This window comes from Psittacula echo, assembly GCF_963264785.1.
Source record: "Psittacula echo genome assembly, chromosome: 2".
Lineage (NCBI taxonomy): Eukaryota > Metazoa > Chordata > Aves > Psittaciformes > Psittacidae > Psittacula > Psittacula echo.
In genome coordinates this window covers 87163930-87186214 of record NC_137737.1, presented here as the reverse complement: position 1 = coordinate 87186214, position 22285 = coordinate 87163930, and the positions used below count along the sequence as shown (strand labels likewise).

General features: G+C 36.9%; 1 protein-coding gene across 1 annotated transcript in view; it reads right to left on the bottom strand.

Annotated features, from left to right (window-relative positions):
* The window catches only part of ABCA13 (ATP binding cassette subfamily A member 13), a gene marked incomplete at both ends in the record, with an annotated part of 183944 nt that overhangs the window by 16888 nt on the left and 144771 nt on the right, over window positions 1-22285 (bottom strand). Inside the window, 4 exons of the mRNA XM_080609685.1 lie at window positions 1070-1173; window positions 4046-4180; window positions 12076-12226; window positions 21490-21599. Of these exons, the coding sequence (XP_080465811.1) occupies window positions 1070-1173; window positions 4046-4180; window positions 12076-12226; window positions 21490-21599 (500 nt within the window). The remainder of the gene's footprint in view (window positions 1-1069; window positions 1174-4045; window positions 4181-12075; window positions 12227-21489; window positions 21600-22285) is intronic.

Genomic DNA, 22285 nt, shown 5'->3' with positions numbered 1-22285 from the left:
CTCCTTCCTCCAACCTAGCACAACAATGTCTCATTAATTGGAAATGAAATGTGTACACTATCACAGTACTTATAACTGCTGCAAGTCACTCATCTGTGGAGCTAAATGAGTAATTAGGAACAATTTTATGGATTTTGTTTGTTTGTTTACAGCATATTAGTAATCACAGCCCTTTTCTAAGTTTAACTTGTCTTTGACAACTAAGGGTTCTTGATCTGAACTGAACACCATTTCCCAAACATCACTTAATTCACAATGTGTAACTTGTGCTCCCTAAATGCTTGCTAGCTCACTCATTTGGCCAAAATGTTACATTGCTGGTTTTACTAATGAGTTCTTTCCTCTCCAGGCATGTTTTCATGATCTCTTTCTCATTTAAAACCATTTTATATATAATTATATGTATGATACTATAATCCCCAAGGGAACATTTAATTTATTCCATTTTACTATAGATGTTACAAAACAGAATTGATGTTTGCTCTATTAAACTGATATACCAATGACCATACCAGAGAATTGACAAGATATTTAACTCAGATAGTCTCTTCTAAGAGGATGGGGTCACTCCTGCCATTTCTACTACTGCATACAGAAAACAGACGAGACGTGTGTCTATAGGATGACATGGCATACTCTTTTCATACACTGATGCATAACAGAATCCTTAATAAAATTAGATGGGGGTTTTTCACTCCCACCTCCATTTGTAAGGATTGTTAAAGTGGGCAGCTGCAAAAGAATAACCTGAGGTTCAAGGAAGAAGAGACACCACAACATGGAATAGAAAGAACACAGAAAAGGAAATATTCATTGCATCATTTTTTCTGTGCCCAGCTTCCTTGAGCCACATTCAAATAATTGAAAATTAAGTATAGAAAATATTTAGGATTTACACACATTCAATTTTCACAAGCCGAAGAAATTGACTTAAAATACCAAGATGTATCTGCTTTCCCAGGCATTTCACACTAGCATGCCTTTAGAATGCCTTCAGAACTTCTGCTCCCAGCTGAGTGCAAGCGAAGGGAGAACAGGAATACACTGGCTGCTAAAATAAGGATCTTACCTGTGGGATGTCAGCACAGCTGCACAGCCCTCCTGAACTTCCTTCAGGATGGTTTTCCAAAGGTAGCGTTTAGAGCAGGGATCCATCCCAGAGCTCGGCTCATCCTACAGGAAAGATTTAAATACCAATACAGCACAATGGGAAAAACATACCACTGTTCCAGACCAGCATGAAGTATCAACAAAGCCCACAATAACATCATATATTTTTCTATTAAAAAGCTACATTTCCAGGAGGTCACTTAAAACACACTTGATCAGCTTTTTCTTTAACACATATAATTTCTAAATTTATAGAAGGCACATTTTATTAAAGAAATTTATATATATATAAAATATGTTTATAGATTGTTATAATATTATTTAGAAATATATATGTTTAACCATATATATAGGTTTTTAATAGGAGAGACTTGTAGGTGTTTTTCTCACTTTCTGAGGGGATTCAGTATCTTTTTCTCCCCAGCATGCGCATCTACCACCAGCACAAACAAGTAGAGAAGTAACTCCCAGCTGCTTGTGCTGCCCATCCCATAGCAAGATGTGGATACTATGTTTGGATCTGACATCCTTTAGCAGTTACTCCCAGAGATCCTTTAGAATCCACAGGATTAAGCAACAACCCAGTCAGTGCTGCCCAATGCAAACCACCTGGCAAACCAATTTCCCACTGGGATGGGACAGGGCCATGAGGTTGATAAGAGGGATGGAGCACCTGCCATATGAAGACAGATTGAGAAAGTTGGGGCTGTTCAGCCTGGAGAAGAGAAGGCTGCGTGGAGACCTCCTAGCAGCCTTCCAGTATCTGAAGGGGGCCTGTAAGGATGCTGGGGAGGGACTCTTCATCAGGGACTGTAGTGACAGGGCAAGGGGTAATAGGGGTTAAACTTAAACAGGGGAAGTTTAGATTGGGTATAAGGGAGAAGTTTTTTACTGTAAGGGTGGTGAGGGACTGGAATGGGTTGCCCAGGGAGGTTGTGAATGCTCCATCCCTGGCAGTGTTCAAGGCCAGGTTGGACGAAGCCTTGGGTGGCATGGTTTAGTGTGAGGTGTTCCTGCCCATGGCAGGGGGGTTGGAACTAGATGATCTTAAGGTCCTTTCCAACCCTAACCATTCTATGATTCTATGATTTTCATGAAGAAAGAAGTGCAGCTACCAAAATTACCTTTCCCTTTTGTATCTAAACCTGCTGTCCTCACTAAATCAACTTTTGACTACATCTGTTCTTGGAAGCAGGAAGAATGCTATCCAATTGTCAAAAGCCAGTCTCTGTTCCTGCAAAACTAGGGAGAAGGAAACTTTTCCAGTTGCTTTTTACACTATGGAATTTTATGAGGGGTGTCAGCACCTATTGGGGTGGTATAGCCTTTGACCAATATATCGGCAGCAAGGAATCACAGCTGAAACGTGAAAACAAAGTTCCCAAGAAACAAAGCAAATGAAACATCCAGTTTGAGGCTGATTTTGGTGCTTAGCTACCAGTGGCAGAGGTGAAAAAGAATTGAGTTCAGTTTCCTATTATTTGTGGATAGCTAACAAAAAGCAATAAGAATAAAGCAACTCACACTATTCCCTAAATTAATAGCTATGATCCTGGGTTCAGTCTAGAAGCAGATTCAGTGGTTTATATTGGTGTCTGCTTTCAGACAAAGGAAAAAAAAGAAAGACTTTTAAAATACTGAATAACTGCTTCAAATTCTGCTAGCTTTCTAAAGCCAGCCAAATGTTTTAAAGTATTTGACACGTTTAGGTATTTTTCTTTCCTTTTGTCATTACATATGCAATAGACTGTGCCCTGCAGCAAGAAGTAAGTTGAAATGGATACTTGCAGTAGCATGCTGTCATAAAGACATTAAAAAACAGTTGAAGCATTTTCTAAGATCAGGAAATAGCACTGACTTAGGATTTTCTCCTCCTTTTACTAACTGAACCAGGGTCAGTTTGAGCATAAAATATAAATAAAATAATTCAGCTCAGAAGCGAGGCAATGGTAGGAAGTTAGAAGCAGCAAAATGTGTCTTCTGAAACATGAACACCATAAGAACACCAGTTTTATCTGGTTCTACTTGGCCTGAGATCTATTACTGGGAGCACCGGTTTCCCCTCCAGCTCTGGGAAGCAAGATTCCCTCCCTCTGACAGCTCTGAAAGGTTTGTTCCACTAGTGAATGGGTTTATCTTTTCCCAGCCAAGGCTTAAGAAATGGGTATTCAATATTCTCTAGTGAAACAATATGCAATGACAATGAAGAGAATGTGGTGTCATAATGATGCAGTTCCCAAAGCTTTGTAATTCCCTGATCTTCATTACAAAAGGCATTGTTTAAACTGGAAAGGCCAGTTTCAAGCCTAAAGGAGGAGTTGGATGCAAGCACCAAAACGTGATAAATATTTCAAATTAATATCATTCAGAAGTATCAGTTTGATTGTGTGGCTTGTGAATCCAACAAAAATGCAAGAACCATGAATCATGAAGCATAACATAGCAAGGAATATGAATATCCTGAGAAACATGGGTCAGCCATTAATAACACTAGCTCCAAATTACTAGTTAAAATAAGAATCTTCCTTCTTAAGGAAGCTATCAGAATTGTTCATATATATTTTTCTCATTTAATATACAAATCAGAGAATACATAAAGCATTAATATATTTACATTTAATTTTTTTCTTCTTCTTCTACATAAGGAAATTTTAACAAAATTATATCTCCGTTTAGGCCATGGGCCTTTTTTAATTTTCCCTGCTAACCCAACTATCATAAGGAAAAGAATAAATAAAAGGAAAGACAACTTCACATTTAATTTTTGTGAGCACTGGAGAATAAGAAGTTTTCATGCAGCAGGACAGTTGTACATCAGTGTATCAATTACTTCTTGACTGACCAGGAAACTACCCGTTTTTCTTTAGAGCAACATACAGCACAATAAAATTGAAGGTAAACCATTTACCATAGGCACAGCATTACCTTTACTCACCAGTAAAAGTATTTGGGGTTTACCGACTAAAGCCAGCGCAGTAGAGAGCTTCCTCTTTGTGCCAGCACTGTATGTTCCCACCAGTTGGTCAGCATGTGCATTAAGGTGTAACCTGTTAACAAGGTCCTCTGCAACCTGTGTTTTAGAAATTTAAAGGCCAGTAAAGATGAGCCAAATTAGATAGCATTCGTGCTTAGACAGAAAGTTCATGCATATTAAGCAAATGTCCATGTTGCTCACTTATTTACCCCTATTTGCTGCATATTACTACTTTTGAATCCCAGACACATAGAAAAGCTGCTCCAGGACCCCTTAATTCTCCACGAAGAATAAGGATTTTCTTATGCAGAAAAGTTCGGTTTCTCATTGCTTGTAACATTCATTTGTGTTCATTTTGTGTTGATAGGTCAATGATCTAAAATGTTCCTCATTTCACCTCATTCTCTGGTATTTATTTGAACAAGCATCTTAGTGACTGAAAATTCAGGAGACAAAATTCTATATGAGCCACAAAAAAAAAAAAAAAATGGAAAAGCCAGGAAAGCAATTCACAGGTTGAGGATTTAGAGTTTCTTAAAGACAAAAAGGTAACTTAGGGTTAAATTAATACTCTTTTCTAATAACTGAGAAGGTTAAGTTGACTCTAGCTGGTTTGGTTGCAAGCTTAAATACGTATGTGCAATCTGAGTAAGTTGCACCAGCACATCAGCACAGCTGGATACAACAGTCATGATGTCCTCTATGGTCTTTCTTCCTTACCTGTCAGAAACAGTTCTAATGTACAAGGCCCCTTTAGATACTGGTGAATTTTAAAAGAGCAAGAGCCTTGCTCCACCTCTATCAGCTATCACTGTTGGACCATCCAGGGAGATCTTATGCAAAAACACAAGGGCCATAGCACTGACTTTTCTACTCGCCACTGCCAGACACACCCTGCAAAGCAGCAGGTGTTTAGTGGCATGCTGCTGGGTGACTGTGTCATCAAGCGATGACCAAATTTGTAATAGAGCCATTATACCTTGAACCTGTATGTACCACAGCTGGGAGATTCTTGTAAAACGAGTAGTTGTGTGGTGCTCTACTGCCTGAGATAAACTGCCAGAGCATCCCCAACAGTATGGTGCATTTTGCTCCCTCTGCACTACCTTCAGCTAAAAGCAAGGAAGAACTGGACGGATTAGTCAGATCAAACAGATAGTCTCCAATTAATTCAGAAAATCCAACAAAAAAGAAAATCAATAAACAATATTGTGAATTAATATTTACTATCCATATTCAAATAAATATTTTTAATAAGACAGTTTTATGCAAAATCCTTAGGAAATGATCAAGATATCTGTGACCCTTTTGCAAGATTTTTCAGTGCTACATGTAAAAATAAGAGACATCTCTGACAGCAGGTTCTCTATAAGCAAGCACAATACTGCAGTGGTAAGGATTCTAGTATTGCAGTATTCTAGTGTGGATTCTAGCACTGATATTAATAGTCACTTGTGATCAGTGTACCTTAATGTATAACCTGACAGCAATGCATGTTCTCAGACAAAAGGTACATTTTATAAATATTGCTCTGAATACATTCAATCTAGGGAGGTTTGGGGTTTTTTTAATTTTAATCAACAACCATTAAACCACAAGCAGGTAATTTTACATTTAAAGTTCAAGTTTTCTTCTCTTTCAGAGTTAATTCACAGTGGTTCACTTTCATTTAGACACTATTGATGTATATCAGTAAAAGTGCTGCAGATTCAAATATTCTGTGGCTTTAGAAATGGTCAAGCATCTAAGCTTCTTTCTAAGATGTAACTTTCAAACCAAAACAGCCTGTAAAGTGAACAACTTGAAAGCATACGGTAGGCAGCTTATCTGCTCCACTAAACTAACTTGACTTTACTGCCACTGAGAATGCATGCATGTTAGTGAGAACAGGATTATCCTCCTACAAATCCACTAAAAATATACAGAGAATTGTACAGAAAAGCTTATAAAAAATTAAGACCAAAAAGTGAAAAAATGTGTCATCTATTGTTTACACCAAATTTAACACATATTGCAAACTATAACAGGCTTGAAGAGTTATTAAACAATAAGGAAAGAAGGACTAAATATCACATCTGAAACTGCGATATGTAGTACAAACTATAGAGCTCATTCCTCTTTCAAGAGATTATTTCCATCCTTCTTCTCTTTTCTTTAATGTCTATCATATAGGTTTCCAGTAATAACACTCACCTTCATTAATCCAACCTAAACAACAACAAAACAATTATCAGAATGAAATTACAAATATTGTATATTAGGTATACTGTGGAGGAATCCACACATCTCCATTATAACCTCATTTATCTGTATAACCAGTGGTATCTTGTGGTTTGTATCATAGTACACTATAAAGTAAAAATGAAATCCCTCTTAAACTACTTTAAATAAGATTCAGAATTAAGCTTGTGACAAATCTTCAAACAGATACACTTTTATGCAAGAGATTTACAATTCTAATGGTTTCCTTCCTTGTCTTTTCCTCCTTGTCATATACATCATGCTGTTCTATGTCTGGTTTCAATTATTTTCAGCAGTGAAGAGTGAGGATATACATTAATTTATTTAGCAAGTTGGTAACATTAAGGCCAAATGAAAAGACACAGTTATACGCAGTTGAACCTTAAAGATGTTTTACATCTAGTCATGGCTGTAATAATTTATTTAAACTCTTCCCTTCCTCCCCTCTGTTCCCACACGCCCCCCCCAATCCAGATTATAACAGACTTTACATTTACCAGATAAGAATTTTCCTATTTTCCAATATTCCTTAAATTATTTACTTTTCTCTCATCAATTCTATTTTCCAATATTTTTAAAAAATACTTACTTTTCTCTCACCAATTCTAACATTTTTGGCAGAAGTTCTTTTTCCCAAAATTAATCTGGACTTGCTCCCTTAGCTTTGGAATAGGCATTGGAATGAGCCCTTCAATCTGCAAAATCTAACCCAAATCCTCAAAGGCTTTGTGCATTTCCTAAAGACTTCATTCATTCTAGAAGAGGCAGTAAGGTAACATGAATTTCTACACACATGTTAATATTTGTAGGAGTAAAGGTTAAAGTAGGTATGGTGTCCTTTATCCACCAAGGAACCAAGTCACATCCATCACACTGAAAAGCAGCAAGTGATGGTAATTTTGTATCCACTAATGCTGATGATTTTCTACCTTGTTTGAAAATTACCATTAATATTCAAGTAAGAATTTAAGTGGTACAGAGAATTTTCAGTCTGTCTTCCAGAAGAACTTGGAGTTAGCAAAGACAATCTATTAGAAGACTAGAAATGCAGTAGCAGGTCTACCCTGACTTGAAAGGCTGCATGTATCAGTGTATTAATTTTGTATAATTTCTGACAAAATACAATGTATGACATCTTGTGATTTTTATGTTGAACAAGCCAAACCACATCACAAAGCAAACCTGACCTAATACTGAAAATGTGTATCATACCTAGTACAAATTATAATGAACATGAGATGAATTCTAAAATCATCTGAAAAATAACTATACACTTCCAAAATAATTGTGCGAAGTCAGGTTCTGAGTAAGTGAACAAAGTGTCAGCACAAAAATCTTCTTGGAGAGTTAATGTAAAGAGAAATCCATACCGACAACCCACGAAGTTGCCTCTGAAGGGCCGATGAACCTTGTGTTGCAAACAAGCTCTAATGTAATTAAAAGTCATAAATGTAATTTAATGTGTTAATATTTCATATTTTTAACAAGCTGTATGCTGTCTTTTGGAACACATTGAGATATTGAAACATGATCTATTAAAGAAATAAATATAAGAATTAAGACTATGATGTTATATCTATATGTCTAAATAGCCCAAAAGCTCGACTTTAACAGTTTTGCAGCAAAAAGAAACTTTCAGAACATGTTTAGGAAATAAAGTAAAACTGCACATTACATGAAGCTTAATATTGATAGCAAATGACCCGTTTTTTTCCTCCTTTCCCATTCAGTTAATTACTGTTTTGGAACATTAAGTGCACTCAACTTTATGTCAGGCACTTAACTCCTGCTGCTGATGAATCTGTCTAGCAAAGAATTTGATCCTTGAAGTTAATGCTTCAATAGATACCTCTAGCAGCAACACATCCTGTAAGTAACCTGCCTTCTTGCCAATTTATTAAAAACCAAAGTGAACGTATGTTTCTTTCCACATCAAAACCTACTCTGTAGAATATATGTGTGTGTGCATGTTAGCATAAACACTCACCTTGCAAATGTTCAGAGGCAGGCTTGGAATGACTTATAGGCAGGATGGAATAAGAAAATAACAGCTTAGATTTCCATACAGATGCTATTCCAAAGCATTCCCAGGCCTTATTTTCTTTATAGGCAACTAAAATTCACACTTTCTCCAGGCACCAGCCATCTCTGAGTTGAAACACAGCAGCTGTTCAGCACTCAACAGCAGTACCACAGTTGGAAATGCTCACTGACAAACACATTTATTCTTCTCTGAGATAGCTGCATTTCAGTTTTTGATGAAGGTAAACCGGAGTAGCTAAATATTATTTGCAGGAGCCCTCTGATGCCTTGATTGCAAGCATATGGCAACCAAGTCTGCTCTGCAATCGATGCAGACAAAGAATTAAGATAACTGAAATAACAGTCTCTATATCACAAACATGAAAATGAGGCATAGAAGGCTGCCTGTAAAAAATAGTCTAAGCCTACAGCTAGATCATCTTAGGTGCAGGATAATCAATAAGAGTAATATTTATCTTCTCTCAGTGCACCACAGTAACATAACTCATCTCTAAATTAAACAGAATCAATTCGATCCACTTGAAGCAGAACTCATACGTGAATTACCACACTACTAGAGGAACTGTTCCCTAAATAGTTTAGAGAACTGCTATGGCAGTAGCTGCTTACTAATTACCCAGAGAATAGCTGGTTCTGAACATAAAGTGGAAGCTCTTATGTTACACCAATTATTCCTAAATACTTCTGCATTTGAAATGGGTTTTATGCATGCCAGATATTTCAGAAAGCATGCTATTCTCATGTTATCTACAGATAAACTATAGGAAGCCAGGTTACCTTTGTGGCTCCTCACCAAATACAGACAGGAGACAGCATTTGCAGTAGTATTCATCTACATGTGTGCATGCAGAGGGACACCCTGCAGGCACAGCACAGAAATCTGTTGGTATGGTCATGCTTACTGCGATCTGGAAAACTTCCCAGGCACCTGAGAAAAGCTCAGTGCTGCAGGGGGCAGTTTTCATATGAAATCCAGGTCCGTAAAAACACTACAGATCTCTCTCCATTCTTAAGGTTCTGCATAGCTCCCAGTCCTGCTCCTCATCCTCCAAAACAGCTGCTGCTTGGAGGCTAGTTAACGAAGGAGTTACAAATCAAGTTATGACAGCAGGATTTGTGTGCACACACACACGCAAACGCATTCTCCTCTACTACCTGGTGTTGACAGGGCTTGCAGAGAGTGTAAGATTAAAGCATTATGAGTCCACTGTAATGCATAGATCAGTTCACACTTCTGAAAGCTACTGTCTCTAGTTGCCTGCAGATGAGGTATTACCAATAAGGTGTCAGCCAGTGCCACCTGAACAGCTTTTCCTCACAGCTGTGAGTACTAAAATAAAACAATAGCCAAGAGTATGCGGCTCCAGGAGTCAGAAAGGCAGCACAGCACTAAAAGCCCTACTCATCTCTTACCCAAAAGACACCCTTCTTGGCAAATTCAAGTCAGTTATAAAAGTAAGTCTTCCAGCAAGGCTAAGGCAATTATTTTAACTGTGGGAAAGTCCTTCTTAGCCTACATTGTAATCTCATTCCTACTTCATATCTCTCAAAGGATCACCATCTGCCTGGGTTTATGTGCTTCAGCTTATTCACAAATAGAGAATATGCTTAGTTTATAGTCTGGAGTGAGCTTGCTGACAGTAACACTGTATGTATATGACCCAAAGTATGTGAGTTAAGCGAGTCCCACAAAATTTAATTAGAACTATGTACTTCTGTCATTCAGGTGCTTCTGAAATTTCCATTCTTAGGGTGCCTTAGAAACTGCTTCATTTATAGTACATGGTACCATTTGGACATATGCATTACAAGAATATATTGTCTTTTGTTATGATAATGAAAAGAAGACCAAATAAAAGCTTAAAAATCATGTTTAGAATGCTTTAAGAGCACTGCTGCATAATTAAACAATCAATTTTTCATTCCTGTTTTAAATTACACTTAAGATCAAAAGCATTCAATAATACCTATGAGATACATAGGTACTTAACAGCATCCTTTTGAATGACTACAAAGCTCTAGAGGAGGTGTTGCCACCTTTTTGTCTATTAAAGAGCTATGACAGGTGCTAGTCATGATAAGCTTTTAGCCCAGCTGTTACAGAGCAGCTGCCAGTTCATGGAGAAAACAGGTAATCAGAATTGAAGGATTTAATCCAATAACAATTATCCCTTAACATATATCTTTTAGAGCAAGGGAAACATATTCAAGTTTTCAGTACTTTGCTATCACGGAGGAGTTACAAACAGCAAACAACTGAGCAAGAGACTGTATGATGATTTCTAAGCAGCCTGCAAGTAAAGTACTGTTCAGTCAGTCAGTCAGAAATCCAGCCAGGCAGGACACTGTCCAAGAGAAGGGGCAAAGACTGGTAAGAACTTTTTATTTCTCCCCAGTCTGTCATCCAGAAACAACCAAATGATCATCTTAATACAGGAAAAATTCAAAATGTTGCCTGTCCTGATGTTATTATTGGGGCATGATGGCAGTAATCTCTGAATACTCAATGTCATATTGCAGGAATCATGCCTTTTTCTGGAACAGTACATAGATGCTGAGGAAATAAAGCTGCAAAGAATCAGAATGTGGCCCTCTCAAATGCAGAGAAGCAGCTTTCTGTAAATCACTTAGGGGACCCTGGGGCAATAGCCAGGAAAATGCTGGATAGGTATTAAAAACAGGCATTTGAGTCACATGCAGTTTTGCTTCTGGAAAAAGGAAAAGGAAGACAACAGGTGGCATTCTGGAGGTTATGACAACAATCCTAAAGCCATAGTAACTGCATGGAACTAAATTATACAGCAGGAATGACAGACACTGTTTTCGTGTCACGCTCCGGTATTCTCATGTTAATAGAGATGCAATTAAGCAGAAGAGACTGAGCTGCTCAAGTCCAGATGAGATGAGAAACCTCCATCTGCAGAGATAGAAAATCCCCACAGTTTACACTATATGTATTTGGTACTTAAATTTTGGAACTGGCTGGCTGATTGCCTCATTACAGAAAAAAGAACACTATTTGCTAGTCAGCACAGCTACATTTGTATCTGTATATTCAAAACCTTTCAGTGACATTCCCAGATATTGCCATCATCTGTGCTAGCAAGCTCTTAAAGCATTTTCTGACATGGCTTTGGCCTCTTCTCCTTGAACAACCCCAGGCCTTGTATGGTAGCTGGAATATTTTAGGGACTGCTTCTAGCAGGTGGTTTGACTGCAGCCAACATCTTGTGACGTTTAAGACATTTACTAGTAGTATGTTGACAGCTACCACCTCAGTACTCAGATGTTTGGTTTATTTATATAATCATTCAACAATTTTTAATTCCTTCACAGTTAAATCCCATCTCCGAAGACGAGTTTTTCAGAAGTGCATGACTTAAACCTGTGGTGTTCCCTCCCAGTTCTCCAAGTGTGATAATGAAGGTGTTGAAGAATTCACAAACTTCTTTAGAGTTGGTATATCATTTGCATTAGTGTTGTTTTACTATCCTCAGTGATATTACTGTGTTTTAAACTTGGCATAACAGGCAGGGAAGAAAAAACATATCATTTAAATAAAGTAGTAGTAATGAAAAATCTTATTACTAAAGCTGTTAAGTTGAAATATTAGATATTCCCTCATGCAAAAAAAAGTACAATGTTTTATAAACTCCACTGCCCAACCTGGCTTCAGCTCCCCCTGCAAATCTGTTCTGGGAAAGTACCTTACAGATATCACGTTTTGGAATTCCACGCAGTGTGCAGTAATAATAAAGATGTTCCCAACCCGTTAAAAATTCATCCAAGGCATCTTGCTGTGGACAATAGCCAGTGAGAATGCCTTCAGAGCTGGCAGACAATATATCCATTTCACACCTGTTTAAAGGAAAAGCAAAAACTTGAATGTTGTTTAAAAAACACACAGCTCTGGGTTTCAACTTTGGGATTACAGAGACTCCCAAACAAAACCACTTGCCCTCAAACTCCATAGGTGAAGGAGTTTGAATCTCTTCACTGTGATTACTTACCATAGTACCCCAAACACACAGTACATGCTTTTTTGTCCTTTCCAGATTAGCACTGCCACCCATGTGTCACTATTCTAACAGTATTTGCATGAAGGTGAACAAATCAGCGCCGGAGGACAGATCTATGAGAATTAATTTTTACCAGGTTTGCCTCCTTTGCCTCTTTGGTAGACCATGCTCTAAGGAGACATTTCAAAACCATACTGCCTGCATCACATTCAATAATGAAGGGATAACAGTTGAGCGAGAAGGATATGTTGCTGTGTATTCTTTGTGTGTCTGTGCACACACATATGAATGCATGCATTCTCTGAACAACAAGAGTAAAACAAAATGCAGAATATTAAAGTCTAGTACATTAAAAGACAATAAAGGGAAAAATATAAAATGATCCTGATTTAAGAGACTTTGACCATCACTTTGTAGCTGTACAGCACTGCTTGAAATTACATTCATTGCTAAGAAGCAAGCTTGATTGCAAGGGTGTCTCATTACCCATAATGACGCTAATCTATCCAATTTATTCCAACATCTAATTCCACATTCAATGATGCCTATTTCCATGTACAGAAAAGACCTGTCAAAATTGAGATACTTAATAAAAAATCTGAGCTTTGAAAGAAAAAGTGTTGTAAAAGGTTCTGGGTAACAGAATGGTTTTCCCCTTAGTGGTTTTCTACGTTTCTGGTTAAGAGAACTAAATATACGATTAATCATTTAGACACAAAGTAAATATATTAAATGCACGATCTACAAATAGTGGTACTAGTGAAAATATAAATATGTATCTCCTGTTAACAAGGTTCAGGAGACTGGAAAGAAAAAGAGAACACAAATTCTGCATTTTACATAATCAACTACAGCATCAAAATATATTTTAATGCTATCAAAAGATAAGTTGTCATGATTATGATGAACCTTGCTGGGGACTAATTAGACTTGTCCTCTGCTGTTAATGGCAAAGATATAAAATTTCAGCATTTTTGTAGGTTTGGGTGGTGCCAAGGAAGTTTACCATTTGTAGACATCTATCTAGACAAAGACTTGGCAAAAAAGAAAATGGGTGCTAGGGGGAAAGAATTAACAAAGTGTACTTCCTCAGTAATTTATATCTGCTAATGGGTTATTTGAAATAATGTATATACAGAATTTTACCAGCTCTGTCTCCAGCCACACCTAAATCCAATTAAATTGTTTTTTAAGGTTATCTTTACCATAAAATACGGATTTATTAACGTTGATCTTTTTGCATAACTTGTCAGAAGCAGTGAATGCCTTATGTAATAAACACTAACATAGTGAAACATTATCCACAGTGAAAAGTTATCTAGATTCTGCTGTACACAGACAGATGTGTCTGAAGTTTGTTTTGCTAGGAATATTCGGGCATAATAACAAGGTTTCCTTTTAGTGAAGCTGCTGTCTTTAAAGAAACAAGAGACCAGGCTCTAGGTAATATGCCAGCTTCAGTCACAAGAGAATAAATCACACCCAGGGGTAATTTCGGGGACATTTACTCAGCATGAAGCCTGTAGCTGACCCTGTAGCAGGATAGAAACATTTAGTCTGGAATGAGTCCATACCATGAAGAACAAAAAATAAGTATGCATGGCTGCAAAAAATAACAGACATCTAGTGTTCTTTAGCTAAAACTATATTAAACAGTCCTAATTGTACAGATACAATTTTAGTGTTGTGCCTCCAGTAGAGCACACAGCCTTAGATGAACAATATCCCACTCACTGAGCTTTAGCTTTCACAAACAAAAAGTACAGTGAGAATAGATTGTTTAATACTCTTCCTCAATTTGGTCCTTATGTTGCAACTCCATCCATTAGTGCTGACCTTGAACACTTAAAGAGTTCTCATTAATAAAGAGATCCTAATGTATTCACTAAATAACTCATGGCCCTATTATTTTTCCATCTCTGTTTCTGTCAAAGCAGAAAAAAATCTGACCAGAAGAAAAAAAAAACAACCAACCAAAGAACAAAACCAAACAAAACAAACGAACGAAACATAGGAGGATTCTGGACATTTTTGGTATGTAGAGTGCAATGTCTATTCTTCTGTCAGCAATATCACTGAGTAGATTTCAAAATCAAAAAGCTGGAGATTATCCTTTAGTTTTGTTTATCCAGGTCCTAAGCTTTTTCTGAATACTGAAGGAATAGATGAAAGAAAAAACATGGCTTAATTTTTAATGATATTACATACCTTACAACAGAAAACTACCCTCATCTCTGAGAACTGATTTTCCTTGAAATTCAGTTAATCTTTCAGATTTCATTTTCATAGGTCTAAATGAAATGAACATTTCAAGTAGTGATGGCATGATACCAGAAAGCTTTTTCACTAAATGATATCCTGTAAATGCTTTTCTCTAAATGATATATTGTAAATGTTTTTCCCTTTTTTAAAAAATTCTGATGCCACTCATTAAACCAATTATAATCCTCTTCACCCTCAACAAACACCTTCATGTATGATGTTATCAGAACCAAATTGGAAATATAGGGGGTTTAATATTTTCTGAAATATAGATTAGCATGCAACAAAAAAAAAAAAAAAAATTGTTTTCTGCACTTTTATTATCATGCTTGCATTTCTCGTTAGGTCATTCATATAAAAAACAGGACATACAGGAAGAAAAAAACAGCTTGTTTTATTAACAAAGAGAGAAAGAACAATGTATATACACATCTGAGGGAGGCTATCAAGGGGATGGGGACAGACTTTTCTCAGAGGTGCCAGAAAATAAGACGAGAAGTGACAGGCATAACCTAAGGCACAAGAAGTTCAACCTGAACATGAGGAAGAGCTTCTTTATTATGAGGATGCCTGAATGTTATAATAGGTTGCCCAGAGAAGTTGAATATCTCCAGGGAAGGGGGCTCCACAAGAGCTGTCTGGAAATAATCCTGAGCAATGTATTCTAGGAGACACTGCTTGATTAGGGACATTGGACTAGATGGCCTCTAGGTTAAGGTAGTCCCAACCTTAACCGTTCTGTGAAATAAATAGGTATTCCAATCTCTCTCAGCCTTTTGTCCATAGTATAAAAAGACTGAGTAAACATTACCTTTAAATTGTGTTAGTAACTTTGGTTTCATATTCTGATAAGGTTAAGACAGAGCTAACAAGGAACACAAGTTTTCTCCTTCCTAGTGAAGACTTCACTTTTAGACTACATTGTTATGCTCAGTCACCACTTCCAATTGCTATTTATTTTTTCCTTTACGATGGAACAGCTGCAACAGATGAAACCAGCAGAACATGTCCATAAAACTTTATATATTGAACAAAATTTTAAAGTTGCAAAATTACATTTCTAGTACTTTTTCAGAAAAGGTCAATAAAACGTATGGCAACCTCAAGAGAAATAGCAGTCTAGCACTTGAAGCATGGAAGATATTATATTCCATCCCTTTCTTAGTGCTTTGGTATCAATTTATACAGTGAGATACTTTGGTGCAAATAATACTGGAGGATTCCATTGAGTTTGGTGTGTTCATCTTACAGGATTTTGTACCATCAATGAAAGAAACTTACCAGACCTGCAAGATACTGGGGATAATAAACTAAACCTTGAGTGAATAAAATTTGTGATTCAAAGTTGTTCCTCCACGGATCATTTTAAGGCTTTTTACATTGATCCATTTCTTTTGTGCATTGAAAGAAACCCTTGAAATCTGATTACAGCCCTGAAAGCTACATTTAGGTGGCATGAGGCACTCCTGTCAGAAAGTCTTTGCTAGCACTGAAAAGAAAACAAAATACTGAAACGAGTGAGAATGATCTTGGACAAAAGCTGTTGCCCTCTCCCACTTGAACTGGACCTGTAGTTTCCAGAAGTATAAACTGGTTATTACAGAGATAGATTTGGTTCTTATTCTTACAGTTGTTACCAGCAACATAGCTTATAGGTAGCTGTGGGCTGATCTTCAACAGTACACCTCAGTTTCAAGTTTACAGAGACAACTTAGTACTCTCAATATCAGCCTTATGGTTGTTTATGGAAAAATTGTTTCACTATTGACTCCACTGTGCATTTTGCTTTACTTTATATGCTTTTCCTACAGTATTTGAATGCAGTTAAAATAAAGGCAGTGATATATATGGTTCTAACAATGGCTTCTGTAAAGAGATAAATTCCATTTTAATTAGTCAAAATTAAATATAAATGTACAAATTGCAAAAGTAGTTAGACATTCTACTGTACTCTTAACTACAGACTCAATTCAGTGCATACTAATGCTCAATTAACATTATAAAAAAATTAAGTTTACAATTTAATTAATGTAACTATAGCATAGTTACAATTAAACTAATTATGAACAGTGTAAAAACAGCTATCTCAGCCATTGTATTGATGTAAATTTATTCTGCCTTTCAAGTAAAGCTATTTGAATTACATTTTTAAGTATTTATCAAGCTGAATATCATACCTATCAAGAGTCCAAATTCTAGCTATAAAGACATGTTTCAATTTCCCCTCTTTGGAGAGCAGTTCTTTGGTCCTATGACTTTGTAATCCAACAGCTGAGATGACTGACATTTAATGAAAACAGGATGTGAGGCTTCTGTCATGGGGAAACTCTCTGTGCAGAAGGAAGATGGAAATTCATGGGAAATAAATTAATTACATGAAGATGATTGCCAAGTGCTTCAAGCCTCAGTTGCGCAATTTATGAACAAAATGACACCCGACTAATCTATTTCTTCCTCCATGCACCCCACGGTTTTGGCGTAAGTATGAACTTAAAGTGAACTTTATTCAGCAAACTACTGACTAGAATATTCAGTAAAGAATGTATGTAAAGAATATACAGCATGCAGTAAAGACTACAAAATACAGAGTGCCAAAAAGGCACACAAATGACTAGTCACATTGTTCATTATTTTACACTGATCTTGACATGACGATTGGAAGGATTTTGACACTCTTTCTTCCAAGCTGTGTTTAGCCCTCCTCATTTGAGGGAGGATTTATGACACAGAGTTACTGAAGAAGGTTTAGACACAAATATGGAAAGAGTACAAAGACTGGCTAATGTGCACTCAAAACCCAAACAAACATAAAGGAACAGATATACAATATCTGCTAATAGATCAGCCTAGCAGAGATTCAAAGACTATGAGGATTTGTCTTGTTCTCTTGTTTTATCACCTTATTGTCATCTTTTTTTAGTACACATTTAATACAGACCTTACTTCTTCAAGCTATTTTAAAGAAAATATAACAGAAAAAAATGTTTACAGTTTTACACACTATCTTTCATTTAGCCAGCTCATGCACTGGTGGCAATTTAGTTACGGCAGCAGAGCAAAGCATAAGCTAATTTGAGTCCATTTGTACTCTTAAAGAGGAACAGCTGTGTTACAGAGAACACAAAAATACCCCTTTTAAACATCAAGCAGACTGTACAGCTAACTAGTAGACATATTTAATCTTGACAACTCATTGTATGGATGTTGTTCAAAAGCCAGTTACAGTGTCCTAATATCTTACAGGACCGTACTTCATAAATACAGGTAATCAAATTTTATTAAAATAGTCTCCTTTCTAGCAATTTTCCTTTCTGTCTTTAATATTTTTGTCTTTTATGAAACGGACTGCTGGTACTTCAGTATTTTATTTCCACAACTTCCAAAGTAACTGTTTCAATGCTGCTTCTTACTTTAGCACTTTCATATTGGGGTTGCAAATATCCTTAACATGGAGACACTCTCTATATTATAATTATTTTTATGTTTCATTTGGACAGACATGTCAGTGATAATGGCAAAATTAATGAGGTACACAAAATAATAAAAAAGATAAAGTCCTCTGTGAATGGAGCTTTTCTATTATCCTCACAAGACTGGATGTGGTTGGTGATAAATTCCCATTATTTCTCTTACTGGACTATCTTTACCACGTTGCAGTTACAATTAGAATGGGATTGTAAAGGTTAGAAGTTGCCTAAAAACAGTTAGTGCAAGGACGTGAAAATTAAAAGGGTCTTTGGTAGACTGCCTAACTTACATACTACAAAAGGGTATTTGCCATGTAAATGGTAAAACACAAAGTTTGGGCAAATAATACATTTAAAATATCTATTTAATTTGTAGTGTATAAAAAAGGGAAAAGCTTAATAAAAAGAGATCAGAAGCCTTACCTTCCCCAGAAGAATACCATCATCAAGAAGAATGTCAGGAAACACGGATTTGCAGAATAGGTAAAGCTGGTTCTAGTATTAAATAAATATTCTTGTGGAATAACAGCCCATTTTATGAATCTCACTGATATTGAAAGCTTGTCAATATAACATCTATATTTTATGCATTTTACTAAGCTTTTGTTATGAAAATACTTTTCTTTTGGACTCTTAGGAATAAGGTTCTTTTTGAAGTATTAAACATTCAAAAAACAGCTAGAGGCCAACAAATCTCTTAGAAGTACTTAAAGATATTGTGAATCTGCTCTTCTACCCTGTTAATAAAGCAGCTGCCACTTAGAAGTACATTTTTCTTTTTTTCTTTGAGAATCTAACAGAAGTTCCCTGACTACAACTTGATTATCAATGTGTGAGGTTCTTTCTATACAATCCCATGCACTTCCAAGACATTTGAGGTTTAACTTCCCAAAATTTTCCTTTGCAATTCAACATGAGCTTTTTAAAAAGCTCATCTTCCATTTCTAGTCCCTATGTTGTTCAAAGGTCCAAAAGCTGTCCTGCAAAATTCAAGGCTGTTTTCAGTGCACTTGTCATACAGAGACACTTCTGACTTAACTTTAAATTCAGTGAAATGATTACAGTAGCAATCAGGAAAATGTACGTATGGTTTTGTCTGGGGATTTTTGGAGGGTGTTTGGGGTTTGGGTTGTTTTTGGAAATCAGGAACATTCAAGCGTGGTTATGTAAGGAAACAGGAACTGTTCTGAATTAAGGATATTCTGCATGGAGTTATATCCATAAGGTTCTCCAATATTTATAATAATAATTTTGCATTCTCATTTCATTATTTGATCATGAAGAATGCATCAGGAAGGATCCATCAGATAATAGTACCTTGTTCTTTCTGGGTCACAGAGAACAAGATTTGTTTTCTTTTCAGTCAAACCCAACAGACTTGCGATCTACATTTAAGAAGCTGCCCAAATTATTCATCAGAAATCACTCACAGAGGTAATGTCTGAATGGAAGATGCTTCATGACATACATTTTAAACAAAGAAATCTAGATCTGCTGACCAGAAAATGGTTTGCAGCTGTGACCAGCAGCTGCTTTCTTCAGCTGTCTCTCCTCCCTTCCTATGCCAGGAATACCAGGCTTTTGAGCACGCTACTGGAGCAATAAAAGAAGACCTCTTACCATATAATCTGCCTTCCTCCATTTATCTCAGGTGTAAATATAAACCAATTCACTTCAAAGTGAAAAAATGAACATGAGCCGGCAGTGTGCGCTCGCAGCCCAGAAAGCCAAACATATCCTGGGCTGCATCAAAAGGAGTATGACCAGCAGGTCGAAGGAGGTGATCCTGCCCCTCTACTCTGCTCTCGTGAGACCTCACTTGGAGTATTGTGTGCAGTCCTGGTGTCCTCAGCACAAAAAGGACATGGAACTGTTGGAACAAGTCCAGAGGAGGGCCACGAAGATGATCAGGGGACTGGAGCACCTCCCGTATGAAGACAGGCTGAGAAAGTTGGGGCTGTTCAGCCTGGAGAAGAGAAGGCTGCGTGGAGACCTCATAGCAGCCTTCCAGTATCTGAAGGGAGCCTACAAGGATGCTGGGGATGGACTCTTCATCAGGGACTGTAGTGAGAGGACAAGGGGTAACGGGTTCAAACTTAAACAGGGGAAGTTTGGATTGGATATAAGGAAGAAATTCTTTACTGTGAGGGTGGTGAGGCACTGGAATGGGTTGCCCAGGGAAGTTGTGAATGCTCCATCCCTGGCGGTGTTCAAGGCCAGGTTGGACGAAGACTTGGGTGGCACAGTTTAGTGTGGGGTGTCCCTGCCCATGGCGGGGGGTTGGAACTAGATGATCTTAAGGTCTTTTCCAACCCTAACTATTCTATGATTCTATTCTAAAGTCCCTGGGATGAGTAACTTTAGTTATTCCTCAACTGTTGAGGGGTTCTCTAGACCTATTATGGTTATAATATCACCCATGGAAGAGTCAATGCAGTTGGCCCCTACTGATTTTCAGTAACTGAGGAACACAGGGCACCATGATCTGCTTAACAGCAGTTGACAAAAAATGAGGCAAGGAAAAAAGTCAGGAATGACATAAATCTTTTCTCCTACCCTTTAAGCTGTTTGCTGCCTCAAGTTTACCTACTGTATAACTGAAGCTCTTGCTTGAGGTTACCTTCTCAAGTTAGCGATAAATTTTAAGAACTTGCAATATGGGCTTTTACTCTCAATTCAACCACTTCAAACACATAAAAATCCATAATCTAGATTGACACCACAATAATACAGGATGATAATTAGTGTTGTCAAGGGTATTTTTGACATTTAAATGCAAATCTCTAAGAACTAGGAACTTTACTTCCCCTCCAGTTTTACTAGGAAAAATGGTAAAGGTTGGTTACATCTAACCCAGAAAGTCCATTATTCACCTACCACTCCATCAAAATTATCCTCAATACCACCAACACTACTTCCTATATTTACAGAGCATATTGATCAAGTAATTAATGAGTTTGAAGGACATGAGTGTCAGAAAACATTTTAAAATTATCCACTTGAACCACTGCTCATCAGCCTAAGCCTGGAAACCTTTCAATGCAGCACTAATGTGGGGATATATGTCCATGCATCTGGACATACTGTATGCTAAGATTTTTGTTACAATTTTAAAAAGCTGTATGTTAAGGCTTCCTAAAGCCTATTCATTTGCTTCCAGACAAGTTTATTCTTGATTAACAGACCTGTCAGATGGAATTAAATGATGCTAGAAAGCTTTCCAGCAGAGACTTAACAGCAATAAAGCAATATACATTTAAAAGGGAACAAAACAGCTCCTTAGAGTACAGTACAAAGGACTGAAGACATACAGAGTCTTTGATCATTGGCATTATCAATTAGCACTATTCTGATCAAACCCTCCGTTATTTACCCTGTAGGAGTCCTGATAACAGCACGTCCTGCAGATGGGATGATATCTCCAGTCAGCATCTTAAATGTTGTGCTTTTCCCAGCTCCATTTGTTCCCAGGAGTCCAAAACACTAACATAGATCAAAATTTTAAAAAAAATTAATAAAAGGAGCAAAAGCAATCAATCTGCTATGCTGAAAGAAATAAGTAATATTAATTCTTCAACAGTTTCTCCCTTTTTCATATTTCTTATCATAAGTCTGTAAGACACTGTATATAGAGATATTGTGTCTGCAAATTCCCTTTCCTATGGAAAACCAGTTTTCAAAAATAATCTCATACATATAATCATTCGATTACCCTCTAATTCCTAAAAGTGATGTATTTAGGATACTAGTCCTCCACTTAAAAACCTGCCCAGTAACTAAATGCATTATTTATCCATATAATTAGTTCTAGATTTGAACCTGAGGATCTCAAGTCCTATTTGAGGGTCCAGACTACCAGTCCATAGAGTCAGTATTTTTCAGTTTCTCATGAGTGGCTTCACTCTGTACAAGTGAAAGAACACCAAACGGCCAAAACAGAAACTGACTCTGAACTGTTATTTGAGGCCCCCAGCTGCAATGAATACATGTTTAAGCTAGGACAAGATTATATTAAATCTACATATAGCACTTCATAACTTTCAAAATACTTGTTTCATGAACATTCTTATTGATAAATGGGCTGTAAACAGCAGTAACATCCTCCTGGTTACTCCAGTTAACTAAAAACTGATATCTAACTGTCAGGACATCACTGGACCTAGGCTGGT